The sequence below is a fragment of the Sciurus vulgaris genome (genome assembly GCF_902686455.1).
Source record: "Sciurus vulgaris genome assembly, chromosome: 5".
Taxonomy (NCBI): domain Eukaryota; kingdom Metazoa; phylum Chordata; class Mammalia; order Rodentia; family Sciuridae; genus Sciurus; species Sciurus vulgaris.
The window spans coordinates 100235480-100250491 of record NC_136465.1 but is presented as its reverse complement, the minus strand read 5'-3'; the positions used below and the strand labels follow the sequence as shown (position 1 = coordinate 100250491).

At 37.4% G+C, this 15012-nt stretch overlaps 2 protein-coding genes across 12 annotated transcripts in view; one reads left to right on the top strand and one right to left on the bottom strand.

Annotated features, from left to right (window-relative positions):
* Positions 1-461: 461 nt before the first annotated feature.
* Positions 462-15012, top strand: part of YARS2 (tyrosyl-tRNA synthetase 2) — a 28776-nt gene continuing 14225 nt past the window's right edge. The window contains exons 1-5 of one of the 2 annotated variants that reach the window (XM_079139399.1): positions 464-3286; positions 4203-4370; positions 8296-8451; positions 8766-8936; positions 10829-11128. In XM_079139399.1, the coding sequence (XP_078995525.1) occupies positions 2505-3286; positions 4203-4370; positions 8296-8451; positions 8766-8936; positions 10829-10988 (1437 nt within the window). In that variant the 5' untranslated portion in view covers positions 464-2504 and the 3' untranslated portion in view covers positions 10989-11128. Of the gene's footprint in view, positions 3287-4202; positions 4371-8295; positions 8452-8765; positions 8937-10828; positions 11129-15012 lie in introns of those variants that run through there. The other variant, XM_079139400.1, reaches the window with a different exon arrangement.
* The window catches only part of DNM1L (dynamin 1 like), a 52473-nt gene continuing 47650 nt past the window's right edge, over positions 10190-15012 (bottom strand). For 8 of the 10 annotated variants that reach the window (XM_079139337.1, XM_079139338.1, XM_079139339.1 and 5 more), the window contains one exon: positions 12434-15005. In XM_079139337.1, coding sequence (XP_078995463.1) covers positions 14949-15005 — 57 coding nt within the window. In that variant the 3' untranslated portion in view covers positions 12434-14948. Of the gene's footprint in view, positions 10289-11007; positions 12300-12433; positions 15006-15012 lie in introns of those variants that run through there. The other 2 variants (XR_013763750.1, XR_013763751.1) reach the window with 2 other exon arrangements.

Here is a 15012-nt window from a genome sequence, read left to right as displayed (position 1 = left end):
GCACTGGTGTGCTACAGACATAAATGGATAGACTGGAAAATGGAAAATGATGAATTAAAAAAAAAACTTTAGCCATCTCAAAATAGTATCAAACCATCTGGGCACAGGACCAGGAAGATACTGTTAAGGCAACTCTGAGACCTCCAAGTTGCTCCACAGGCTACAAAAACAGTTTAAGAGAAAGAACACTGGTTGCATGCTTCTCTAAACTCTAATAGAGAAAGGAAATGCATATGCAGTCCCTTTTTAAAATTTATCTAATTATCCTCCTGCAACTAACAGCTTAAATTAAATCTCTTCTATAAAATGTTTGGATGTTAAGATAATTACCTGCTCAAAAAGCATTAGAGCCACTTTAAAGAACATAGACTAGATTTGAAAGCACTTGGATCACATGCATTTATATTTTTAATAGAATGTAACAGTCTTTTTGTAAGGATGAACATTATTGATTTCATATTCTAATACATTTAGGAGTGTGGTGAACCTGGATAGTAAAAGCTTCTTTTCCTTGTCCCACCCAATGGAGAGGAATTTTCTGGAATTAGTTTGAAATGAATGGGAAGCAACTGTTTTGCAGGTGAGGATGTGCTGTGTGGGAAGAGTCTTTAGGACTTATGGTGTGGGTTTCAGGAATAATAGCAACATAACTTTCCTATGTTCATATATGAATACACAACTCCACATCATGTAAAACTGCAAAGTAGAATGTTACACTCCATGTATGTATAATGTCAAATTACACTATACTGCCATGTATATTTAAAAAGAACAAATAAAAAAGAATATAGCAACAGTGAAGCCGTTTGAGAACACCACAATGTAAAGTCATACTTTCTGGTATAAAACTGCTAACACACCTTAAAAAGCTACAGTTAGGTATGTGTCATATTGACCAAGAGCCTCAAGAATAAGAGTCCCCTGGAAAAGTGTTCAAATCTTCCCATTTGTTAGGTATTAAGTGTAGTATCTGCTAGGTGCTCAGAAGAATTTTCAGTTATGCATATTGAAATCTGGCCCTGATCAAAGTGGGGGAACATAAAGACTGTGGATCAACGGGTTATGGTTGCAAATTTAAATAGCAACACAAAAGAACACATTCCTGATTATTTTTTTCAGCAATAGGGATCATGTTATACTGCCTGTCGAATGAGTACCTAAAAATTCTATTGAAGTTACTATTTGTAATGAGAAATTCAATTCACTGATAATTATACATGGGGAAAAAACTAATTATTAAAATAAGATTTAATTTATTTAAATGACTTAATGTTAAGAAATTGAAAGGTCTCGCAGGGAATGGTTTGGGGCTTGGTCCAGATCCCTGCCCCAGGAGGAGGCACTCAATCCCCGGCAGCTGCTAGGAGTGTTGGTTGCCGAAGATGCACAGCTGAGCCCTTTTCTGCAGATGGCCCTGCATCAAAAGACATGCCCACGGTTTTGTCTCCTCCTCGGGGCCATTCCACCTTTAATGACTAGAAAATAAGATGGCATAATATCTACCCCTTTGCTTCAATTCAATATGACTTGGAAATCCCAGCTCCAGAGCCTTCACGGGATCATCTGAGTTCTCTGTTGCCAACTGTTCACAGTACATCATTTCTGCCAGGCCTGTTTCTCTCACTCCATTACAGGTGGTGCTTACAATAGGACGCAATAATCCTCCGGCACACAACCTCCAACTTGTAGTCCAGGGAACCCAAATGCAGATAGTTCATATTGCAAATGGTCCTGAATATCAGATTCTAAAAAGGGATTTGGGAGTGGATCACCTGCCAGTCCTCTGCCAATGAGAACCCTGTCCCTGGTGGGCGGCGTCCTCATAGCCTGCCTTGCTGTGGTGATGTGATTAGTAATCTGAATCCATTCATGCAGGGTTGAGTCCCAGCTGTGGTTAAATAAGTAAGTAAACAAGAAGTTATGCGTTCAATTTATTGAGTTCGCTTTTCTCTCGCTATACCACGGACGTGGCTGCCACCTGCAGGAGAAACTAGTGAACACTGGGGGCTGAGGAGCTCATCCACTTGGGGAATCGGTACTACTACTACGAAATGTCTCAACGCCAGCTCCATCTCTCCATGAAATTAAACCAATTCCTAACTTTTCACAACCTCTGAGCAGGTTTCTGCAGAGACCCAAGGCTTCAAAAAGTTTGCGCAACACAATCTTCTTACGTGAAAAAATAAACTTTTGCATCGTGCTAGGTGCCAAGTGCTTTCGCTCTTAATCCTCATAACAGGGCTGTGAGATGGGAACTATTATTATAAACATATCCACATGAAGAATGAGGAAATTACGTTTTCAGGCACACTTGAAGCATCAAGGTGGAATCGACGTAATCAGAACTTCAGGGACTGTCCGGAACGCAGGCTCAGTAACTCGAGTAACCGCCTCCCACCCTTCCCGAGCATGCGCACAAAAACACTACAGGGGCCGTAGAAGGCGGGACTGAGGGGCGTGGCAGGCCTCTCAGAGCCCAGCATCCCCTTCCTGCCGCCGCCAAGATGGCGGCGCCCATGTTGCGGTGCTTTCCCCGGGGTTGGTGGCCTGGGACCTCAAGCCTGTCAGGGGTTTTGGCCCTGGGGCTGCGTAAGACCCATTCAGGCGCTCAGGGATTACTAGCGACGCAGAAGGCTCGGGGTCTCCTCAAGGACTTCTTCCCCGAGAGGGGTACGAAGATAGAGCTCCCACAGCTGTTCGACCGAAGCATGACAGGCTACTCTCCCCAGACTGTCTACTGCGGCTTCGACCCCACGGGTGACTCGCTCCACGTAGGGCATCTGCTAGCGCTGCAGAGCCTGTTTCACTTCCAGCGAGCGGGCCACAACGTGATCGCGCTGGTGGGAGGTGCCACCGCGCGCCTGGGAGACCCGAGCGGCCGAACCAAGGAGCGCGAGGCGCTGGACGCGGAGCGCGTGCGTATCAACGCGCGCGCCCTTCGCCTAGGGCTTGAGGCCCTGGCGGCTAATCACCAGCAGCTCTTCTGTGATGGGCGGACCTGGGGCAGCTTCACCGTGTTGGACAACTCAGCCTGGTACCAGAAGCAGCACCTGGTCGACTTCCTAGCAGCTGTGGGTGGCCACTTCCGAATGGGCACACTGCTGAGCCGACTGAGTGTGCAGACGCGACTCCAGAGCCCCGAGGGCATGAGCTTGGCCGAGTTCTTTTACCAGGTGCTCCAGGCGTATGACTTCTATTACCTGTTCCAGCGTTATGGATGCCGGGTCCAGCTGGGTGGGTCTGATCAGCTGGGCAACATCGTGTCTGGATACGAGTTTATTCACAAGTAAGCGCCTTTACACCCTCAGAAATCCAGGAACCACATTTGCATATTAGTAGCATGTAGTTCATTACTAGGATTGTGAATCGCTGCCCTTCATTCACGCCCTTGTTGGTTTTTATCCTCATAAAGAATCTCTAAGGGCGTTCATGACACTGGCAATTGCGAATTAAAGGGTTGAATTAAGGGTATTAAGAGTAAGGGGGCGTATTCTGGAACTTCAGAGGAAATAGATCCCTACTCAAAATTCCAATTGAGTCCGTTTCACTTAAATCGCCCTATATTTTTAATTTGAGAAAATTATTTTGTTGACTTAGATAACTGGGCCTCATACTTTGCTTTAGTTCTTCACTCCATGAAACCAGTTCTAGTCCCCAACAGGCATCTCATAATTTTTTTTTTTTTTTGCAACTCCAAATATTTGCCAAGTAATGTACGTTTTAATGACTTTTTTTTTTTTTTTTTTTTTTTTTAGGAAAATGTATAGAGCAAGCCCATGCCCTACTGAGAAAAACTCATTTAAACCCCTCTTTAAGCAACCTCTTTAGTGAGTGTCTCCTCCTGGCTCCCACTTCACCCAGCTTTCTCTCTTTCCTCCTGACCTTTCAAAATCACTTCTTTTGTGTTGTTGTTGTTCTAATTAGTTATACATGACAGCAAAAAAAAAAAAAAAGTTATGTACAAGAGAAGAAAAAATCACTTCCTTGGCTTGCTCAGTCGTTCATGCAGTTGTGGTTCAGGATGACAGGATGACAATGCAAATAAAGGGTGAGTGCTGTCACAGCACATAACAAAAGAATCCAGATTTAGACGGTCAAGGAAATTTTCTTGGATCAGGTAACCAGACTGAAATCTGAAGGGTGGTGGCAGCCTACCACTACTTATGCCTGAAGCAGATCATGAAGTTCTTCTTTATGCATAGGTTGACTGGAGAAGATGTATTTGGAATCACTGTTCCTTTAATTACAAATACAACTGGAGCAAAACTGGGAAAGTCTGCTGGCAATGCTGTTTGGCTAAACAGAGATAAGACATCTCCATTTGAATTGTATCAATTCTTTGTGAGACAGCAAGATGATTCTGTTGAAAGGTGAGTTAATAGTTGACTGAGAAAAATTAATGTCATAATCTCATGATATAACTTTATTCATACCCTTTGTAGCATTTTGGGAGAGTTTACTTAGATTTTATTTAAGGCATAAACCATTACATAATAGAATATTGTAACTGTTCTAGACACTTTGTTAATTAAAATAGACCACCACAGTGGTTGACTAGAAAACTTTCAGACAAGTTATTTTTATCTGTATCTAGCAAGTACTTAAAGAGTTTATCCCATGTATGTTCTACTCTTTTTTTTTTTAACTCCTTTCATCTTAAATTTGACTATCCTTATTTTTCTGTTGTCTCATTTCACAGGTATTCTAAAGTTTCCTTCTTAAATGTAGCATAAAACAGGTTTAAAGTGGTTTTTCTCATTAATTCACATTGCATTTTACTCTTGGAAGAATATAAGTTAATGAGAAAGCAAATACACCTGCAACAAAGAAAAAAATTAAAATATTTTAATACTACTGTAGCTTTAAAATAATTTAGGGAATAATTCTTTTTAAATGTTTAAATATAAGACTGCCCTGCAAAATACCAGAAAATACTATTGAGCAGAATAAAGAAGATCTACAAAAATGGAAAGTTATACCATATTCATAATATAGAAAGATTATCAGTTCTCACTTTGATGATATGTTCATTGCAGTCCCCGTCACATATAAGCAGGCTTTTTTAGGAAACTTGACAAACTAATTTCAAGATTGGCCAATACAATTTTAAAGAACAGAGTAGAAGATATCATGGCTTATTGGAAATTCATAATAATTAAGTGTATTTTTTTCCTTTAAAGTTAATTCTTAGCATACTTGTTGATAGAGTCCTAGTGTTTTAATGTATCAAAAACTGATATTTGGGGTTGGGGATGTAGCTCAGTGGCAGAGTAGTGCTAACCTAGCATGCATGAGACTCTGAGTTCAATTCCCAGCACTGCCAAATACACACACACACACATACACATACACACACATACACATATATATATGTATATATATGTACACTTTTTTGGTTTGTTTTGAAAATTTTACCTTCTAGTTCGTTCTGATATATAGAAAAACTTTTTTTTTCTTGCTTTTTTAATTCAATCCAGCACTGAAGATTGAACCCAGGGTGCTCTACCACCAAGCTACATCATCAGCTCTTTTATTATTTTTTATTTTGAGACAGTCTGAGTTGCCTGGACTGACCTCAGATTCGGCAGTCCTCCTGAGTAGCTGGGATTAGAGGTGTGCGCCACTGTGATTGACAGCTTAATTTCTACATATGAATTTTGTATCCAGCAACACTGCTAAACTCAGTTAATTCTAATAATGACCTTGAAGTGTAAATTTAATGTGTAAAATTTATACATTTAAATGTAAGGTTAAGAAAAGAGACCAATGGAATGAATTAGAGAATAAGAACTCCAGCAAATTTCTGACAAAAGTGGCACTGCAGAAAGTGGAGTAAGACAGTCTTTTCAGTAAATATTGTTTGGATAATTAGTTATGGAGGAAAAAAATGAAACAATCTTATACCGTATACAAAAGTCAGTTCTAGGTAGACTATAAATGTAAGTGTATGATGAAAGGATAAAACAAAACTCTTAGAAGGTAAGTAGGAAAATAGCTTCATGAGTTTGGGATAGGGAAAGCTCTTAAGTGGGTCACAAAAGGAAAAGACTAAATTAGAATTAAGATCTGTTCAGCAAAATTCACCATGATCAGTGGGAGAAGATATTTTTAGTATATGTACCTGATGATCTTGTGTCCAGATTCATATAAAGAATTTCTTAAAGCCAATGCGAAAAACAACTTAGAAGAAAAATAGGAAGAGAGTTTAATGGGCACTTCACAAAGATCCTCTTCAAAAGGCCAAAAGCCTTAATAAGAAGAAAACTTAAAGGCAAAAGCACGATGAGATACATTTATTTATCCTCTATAATGGCTAACTATAAAAGTTAGCAGTGCCGAATGTTGATGTTTTAGTTAGCCTATTTGCTGCTGTGACTAAAAGATCTGACAAGAACAATTTTAGGGAAGAAAAGTTTGAGAGCTCAGAGCTCTTATTCCACAGAAGGCGGATTTCATTCCTCAGGCCCAAGATGAGGCAGAACATCTTGGTGGAAGTGTGTGGCAGAGAGAACCAGCTCACATGATGATCAGAAAGCAGAGAGAGAGACTCCACTCACCAGAAACAAATATTTATCCCAAAGCCATGACCCCAGTGCCACCCTACCTGCCTCCAGTTGCCCCTCAATCCCATCAGGTGATTAATACACTGATTGGGTTAAGGCTGTCACAACACAATCCTTTCCCCTCTGAACCTTCTTGCATTATCTCACACATTAGCTTTTGGGGGACACCACATCCAAACCATAATAGTTGGTGAGAGTGTTCCATGGTGGTGGAAAAATGAACTTAACCACTTTGGAAAGATAAACTGAATGTGCACACAAGCTGTGATCCAACAGTTCCTCAGCTGGGTACATACCCAATAGAAGTCAGTGCCTATGTGTATGCACCAAGAGAAATGTGAGCATAGTCAGAGGATTATTGGCATTTGTCCAAAAGTAGAAATAACACAAATACACAGAATACAATAAATAAATGTATTATGGGATATTCATAGCATGGAAGGTTTTACATGTAAATGTGCATGAATCTCCTAAACTTGAGTTGCCAAGGTAGCCAAACTCAAAAATATTTCATTCATTTCTGAATATTTCTGTATTTCATTCATTCATATAAACTCTTAAAATGAGGCAAAACTTGCTGGACACAATGGCATGTTTGTAGTCATACACACTCAGGAGGCTGAGGCAGGTAGATCACCTGAGCCCAGGAATTTGAGGCTAACCTGGGCAACCTAGCAATACCCCATCTTAAAAAAGAAAAGATTGGGGGGACAACACTAAGTGATGCTGTTTAAGGAAGCATACTGAGATGTTAAGAGTAAAGAAAAACAAGAGATTATCATAAAAAGCAACGATTCATTACTTTGGAGGGGGCATGGTTTATGTGAAATATTTGGACTTCATTAGGTAGAGACAGTGTTGTGTCTTAATCAAACTGATGGCTTCATAGATGTTTGCTATATAATGATTCATTAGCTATATGTTTGTGATTAGTGTACATTTTTATGTTATTTCACCAAAGAAAAAGGTTAAATAAGTATACATATAAGAATGACACTATTGTCATTTATTTAGTGACTTTACATCATTTATATGTTTACACAATACTTTGTGGATACATACACACAGAAGTTTAAAAACAAGCTTGGGAAGATTGCACAAATTTAGATTAGTGGTTATCTCTGAGGGCAAGGAAGGAAATGTGATGGAGTTGGAACTTCATTTAGATCTATACCATTTTATTCCTTTTAAAAAGGAAAGATCAAGCCAGGTGCAGTGGCACATGCCTATAACCACAGTGATGTGGGCAACTGAAGCAAGAAAATCACAAGTTCAAGGCCAGCCTGGCAACTTAGTGAGACCCTGTCTCAAAATTAAAAAGGACTGGGGATGATGAAGCTCAGTGGTTAAAAGTGCCCTAGGTCAATTCCTAGGAGCAAAAAAAAAAAAGATCAAAACAAACATGGCAAAATAATATCTCTTCAATCTTGTTGTAAGCATAAATATCTATTATTACTTTTAGTACATTTCTGCACATTTGTTTTGATGTTTAGAAATAAACAATTTAAAAGTAAACAAGATTTTTTTTAATGTTTTATTTTTTATGGACACAATACCTTTATTGTATTTATTTTTATGTAGTGCTGAGGATGGAACCCAGTGCCTCACACGTGCTAGGCAAGTACCCTACCACAGCTACAACCCCAGCCCAAGCAAGGTATTCTTTAAAGAGTAAGATAACTGGAAAGAAAAATTGTGTGTGATATAAATGTAACATTTTCTTGTCCTAAAGGTATCTGAAACTCTTCACTTTTCTGCCTCTTCCTGAGATTGATCATATTATGCAGCTGCATGTCAAAGAACCAGAAAAGCGGGGTGCTCAGAAACGACTTGCTGCAGAAGTAACAAAGCTTGTTCATGGACAAGAAGGACTGAATTCTGCTAAAAGGTAGTCTTTGGAATAATTAACACTTCATAAAGTTATTTATCTGATAGACTTGAGAAAATTTAAAGCTGTTTTAGAGTTATCTTTTCATTTACCACTGACAAGGATTATCATTTGACTTAATGCTTAAAATAGTCTGTTCATTGCAAAGAAAGATTATCTTGCATAAAGTTTATGAATTATACATGATAGATGCTGCTGTTAGAAAAACTTTTACTTTGCAACATAGCGGACCCTCCATTATTGGGGTACTGAATACTAGTATATGTATTTGGTTAAGCACTTACATGATGTGGCTTTCTAAATGTGTTTTTCAGGTGTACACAGGCCCTTTATCATAGTAGCATAGATGCACTTGAGGTCATGTCGGATCAAGAGTTAAAAGAGTTGTTTAAAGAAGCTTCATTTTCTGAATTAGTTCTTGACCCTGGAACAAGTGTCCTAGATACATGCCGCAAGGCAAATGCCATTCCAGATGGTCCCCGAGGGTAAGATTATTTAACTTTTTGATTCATAGTTAATTCATTGTTAAGTGTTATATTTCACAGCATGTGTTCCCAGAGAGGGTGTTTTCCCAACAATGCTTTAATGGCTTTTCATTTCTTATAGAAATTAGGTTGGTCCAAGAATAAGGTAAAAATAAAAACTGTGTATTTATGAAAATACCATAATTTTTTCTGTGAAGTACAGCACTCCTATACTGTCTCTTGTTAAGATAGTTTTTCAGCATGGGAAGTCTTAGGTTTGAGGGACTGCATTGTTTATTTAGTAAGTGCACTAGGATTAGTCAGCTCAGGCAAATGGTTACAATGTGAAAAGTGATTAAATTCATACGACCCCTCTCATACTCTGATCCTCATTATTTTGGGGAACGGTAGAAGTTCCGCAACCTATTTAAAGTATTAGTTGAATTTCTTGAAATTAGCACAAGGTAGAACTTCATGAGGCTAGTATTATAAACTATATAATAATTCCCCTTGGGAATTCCATTTTTCTTATTCAGGAAGTAGGTAGAATATTTTAAGTCTTCAGTTAAGCCTTACTATTAGGGAATAATACTTGGCTCCACAAGAAGTAATTTGGCATGTAATTGATACCCATTCAGAACTGAGGAAGGAAATGTAAAAGGAAAAGCATTAGCCTCATCTACAGGACTTTGAGCAAAAGTCAAACAGTCATCAGCTCATGGTTATGAGTGACATTTGTTACACTTGTTCTCCTCTTTCAGTTGTTTTGGATTATTTGCCTCTCCTCGTGAGCCCCAGATTTCTCCATAGGTAGACAGAACCATTGTCTTCATTTGTATCACCTGACATTACACCATACTGATTCCCTAACATACTAGTTTTTTAATATGCACTGAATTTGAGGGTAGTATCTTGTACATACTCTCTAGTATCTCTACATACTCTTCTCACTGGTTTTAAGAATTCTTCACTGTGGAAGCATTTATTCTTTCCTAGGGTGTGTTTGCTTTTACTGAAAGTTTTACTCCTACTTAAACTTAATTCAGCCAGGGTTCTAAGTAATACTCATTTGTGGTTTCATATTATATAAACTAAATAGAGTTGGTCTATTTGTTTAGTAGAGAAAAAGCTAGGCTGTCTCATAGCTCTTGGTATCCATTTGATAATGGCTTTAAAAATTAAGATGAACATGGAACATGGTCTGGTAACAGCCTAAAATAATACTTACTTTAAAAGAAAGAACTCTGTCCTTAAATAAAGTCCTTGTTGATGCCATACAGTAGTTAATTTTATTTGTTAACATATTCAGATACAAGAAAAACATTTACCTTTCTTCCATAAAGACTTTCAAGGCCGTCTTTCTAGCCTCTTTCCTTTAAAATAAAAAGAAAAAAAAAGTTTTTAAACAATTTGCTATTTTTTGCAGTCTCAGAACATAATTTGTAAGGATTTTCCAGTTTTATAAGCAAGTTTCCTAAAGACTTCTGTAGATAGTACTATGACTTGTGTCTAAGGTAGTTTAACTAAAAGCAGCATTGCCCTCCTCTTTTTGGGAGTTTCTTTTCTGTGACTTTTTTCCCTAAGGGTGGATAAAGGGCTATCCAGAAAATGAACCTCCATTCCTAGTCATTTTAATTTTTAGAGGAACTATCAAACTGGATAGTTCTGTCAAAATCTATGAAATAACCTAGCTCTTTCTCTACACAAAGAAACCTATTTTCCCTTATATTTGCTTCTTTTGAATGTCATTAAAGGAAGGCAGAGTCTAATCAAGTGAACATGAAGTGTAAAAATCCAGTGTAAATGGTTTAATTTGAAGAGCTTCTGAAATTTTAAGTGAAATAATGTATCTTTTTTTTGGGGAGAGGTCAATAGTGATTGATCTTCTAGTTACTAAACATTTCTATTTTTAGGTATCGAATGATAACAGAAGGTGGAGTCAGTATAAATCACAGACAAGTAACAAATCCTGAGTGTGTTTTAGTTCTTGGACAACATATTCTCAAGAATGGACTTTCCTTACTTAAAATAGGAAAGAAGAATTTCTACATTATAAAATGGCTTCAGTTATGATGAAAAATTCTTTTGATTGTTACATTTACCCATCATTCATTCTCAAAACACGAAAAGTTGGCTTCAGAACAAAAAAAAAAAAAAAAAAAAACGCAGAGAATGGAGTATACACATTAGACCTCACAATGTGAGTAATTTATTTTATGGCTTGGTTAATAAATAAGTTGTTTATTTAATGATGGTTTATTTCTGGATCCACACACATTAATGACTACTATAGAAAATTGTGATTTTTTGCAGGATTAATGTTTTAAAAATGCTGCTTCATGAAAAAAAAACTGATGCCTTTGGATGTCCCCTTCTTTCTTGCTCTGCTTTGGAGTGATAAGAATGAACAAAAGCCAGGCGTGGTGGTGCACGCCTGTAATCCCAGCAGCTCAGGAGGCTGAGGCAGGAGGATCTCAAGTTCAAAGCCAGCTTAAGCAAATTAGCAAGGCCCTAAGCAACTCAGTGAGACCCTGTCTCTAAATAAAATACAGAAAAGGTCTGGGTATGTGGCTCAGTGATTGAGCACCCTTGAGTTCAATCCCTAGTATCAAAAAAAAAAAAAAAAAAATGAATGAACAAAAGAGGCAATACGAGGAATTGTGGATACTTTTATGTCAGGAACTGAGCGCTGATCTCACTGGTGTTAGTTATAAAACTAGCAGTGCCTTTGGTGTCCCTATTAGAAATGGAAAACCTATTGAAAACATAAGTTTCTGACTTTGTTGTTTAAGAGGCAGAGTTCTCCTTAAAAAAGAGAAATTATACTATTCAGCCATAAAGAAGGATAATATTATGGCATTTGCAAATAAATGGATGGAATTGGAGAATATCTATGCTAAGTGAAATAAGCCAAGCCCAAAAAACGAAAGGCCGAATGTTTTCCCTGATAAGTGGAAAATGATATATAATGGAGTTGGGGGGATGAGGAGTGAGAGAAGAATGGAGGAACTTTAGATTATGTAGAAGGAAATGAGAGGGAGGTGGGTATGAAAAATGGTACAATAAGACAGACATCATTACCCCTATGTACGTGTATGATTATACGAATGATATGAATCTACATTGTGTACAACCATAGAAACAAAATGATGTACCCTATTTGTGTACAATGAATCAAAATGCAGTCTGTAAAAAATTGAAATTTAAAAAAAAGGAGAAATAGATGAGGCCATAGCTGACATTAGAAATTACAGTAAGAAACAAGTTCCTCTCAAAGAAAAGAACAAAAATCAGTATTTGCCAGAAAGTTTTTTTTGAATTCAGTTTTCCAGTCCCTTGCCTGTTTTCAGTATTTATTCACAGCCTTGTTTTGTCAGTGGATTCCTAGGGTAGCAATTGTTTTATACATTTAGAAACTTTCCAGTTTTTTTTTTCCTTTCCTTTCTTTGTACCAGGGATTGAACCCAGGGGCACTTAACCACTGAGCCACATCCACAGCCTTTTTTTGGGGGGGTGGGGGGTACTGGGCCTTGTGCCTACAAGGCAAGCACTCTGCCGACTGAGCTATTTCCCCAGCCCCTGACAGTCCTTTTTTTAAAATATTTTATTAGAGACAGGGTCTCACTGAGTTGCTGAGGCTAGGTTTGAACTTGAGCCTCAGCTCCCTAAGTCTCCAGTTAGTTTTAATTTCTGTCCCCAGGAAGATTGTAACTTGAAGTAAACAGAAAACTTAAAAAAACAAATAAATAAAATAATGTAAATATTTCACCAAAAAATGCAATCTTGTGAGAACATTAAGATATCCAGGTAAGGGAAATTTTCAGGTCAGACTTAAAAGAATTTAGAATCAGGACTTAGTTCAGCTCTGAATACATTAGGTAAATTAATTCTCCAGAACTGTTTCCACGTCTGAAAAATCAAGGTGATAGCACTCTCATTTCCACAAGGATCAAGTGAAACACACAAAATGATCAGAATTCTTCTGAAAACCTTAGAGACTACAAACCTTGGCTTTTGGGTTCAGATTCCAGCTATCCACTACCTGGATTACTTGGTGCACAAGTCACTGTCTCCATAAGCAGAAATGGAGATGTAATGGTGATTGTGAGAGAATAATAGGAAAAATTCATAAAACCTTAGTTACAATGTAAATTGTACTGTTTAGCTTTAAATCTAGTTTAGAACTCTAGTTAAACCTTTCTCTGAGACAAGTTAGAAAGAATTCATTTATTGACAAACTTTTTAAATACCATTTCATACCAGCAATTTTATTTACACAGCAAAAACATACAGGTATCTTTTATAAATATGCCAGAGATCATCTCCACACTTTAGAAACTTCACTCAGTTTAAGGGCCCACAAAGGAAGGCTTGCTTTCTTTCCATAAGTTTCTTGCCTCTTTTTTCCATTATACAAAATGTGTAGTATACTAGCAAGTGCATTACCATAGCATGTTTTTAAAGCTAACATTTTCAGTTTGTAATCTGTGCTGGAGAAAGGTGCATTGTAAATTTTTTTTTTCCCCTTACAAATTCAAAAGGCAACAATGATAGTCATCTGTCTGGAGAAAAATCATGGGTGGCTATAATTTCAAAACTGATGTTTACAGTGACAAAAGTGATTTTGGTTTTGAGAGTGCTAACATTTTGGGAGCATGCATCCACTGTCAAACTGGTACTGTAAACAGATTGAAAGTAGTACCATATGTCAGGCTGATTTTAATTGTTATTTTATGTATGTATGTATGGGATCAATCAGTTGCAAGCCTGTTGTTTCTCAGTAAATGGGTACCACAAGTTAACATACCATATCTTTCCTGCCAGTAAATCCTTCATAACCTGAAAAGAAAGTTTAATATTTGCAATGTAAATTTTACTTATTGTGTTATCTGTTAGATGGAGCTATAGGTCTTAAGAATTTCTACATATCTTGAAATTTTTAATGTTGTAGTTCATACCAAGCACCTGGCCAATTTTCACTAAATATATTATAAACCTCACTCTCACCCCCTGAATGCATATATCCTATATGCCTTTAGGAGCGTGTGTGTCTGTGTATTTTTCTTTAAATAACAAAGTTCCATCAGCATTTTTATATCACTATTCTAATGTATTTTGTTGGTATTAGACCAAAAGTACCTATTACTGACAAATTGAAGTGGGGCTTAAAAATCAGTCTATTTTAAGTGAATCTTGGATCCTGATGTCAGTGCCCCATTTTAGAGACGTATCTGAATTACTACTACTTTATTTGCAAAGTAAGGGGAATTTAATTAATTGTCATTGGCTCTTCTAAAACTGAAAGGAACTGGCCATCATTACTAAGTCTATGAAGTAATTCAAGTCCATAAGGTTTCAATGTAGAAAATTATTTTTCAGGTCTAAGTTTAATATTTAATGCATTAGGCAGTGTGGACCCAGAAGTGGAAAGGCTATGTAACTACACAATATGTACCCTGCATCTTTATCAGTATTCCAGATCACTTTTGCATTCAGCTTTCTTATTAACACAGCAAAGGCTGCATAGTTATTTAAAAACTAAATTGAAGGACAGGTGGAATACAGTGACTATGTGAGGAACTTGCCAACCCACATCTTTCAAAGCCAGGTCAGTTTATACAGTGCATGCATTTTAAGTCTCATGAAATGTCTTTGTGTTTTCTTCTTAAAGAACTATTGCAGCAGCTTTAAGACTACTAACAAAGACTACACAGGTCATCTTTACCCACAGGCAAACTGCTTTGTACAACTAGAACACCAATAGTTCTTCAAATGAAACTGTCACGAGAAAGAGAGATTATATATATATATATATGTACATATACTGTGAAACTTTAGAAACATCCATTTATTATTTGGATTAAATGTGTGATTTGTTCTGTAATGCTGAGTATACTTATCAGTGTATAGCCAATCTTCACATGAGCAGATTCATACCATTGCAATACACAGGAGTTCATAAATAAAATTCTACTCAAGTAGGCAGTAACTAGCAGGTTTTGAGTCAACAGTCTGAATGTTACATAGTTCTTTTCACCAGAGATGAGTCTCTCGTATTTCAGCAATAATTTGACTGGCTCCTTGTAGTGCCTGCATT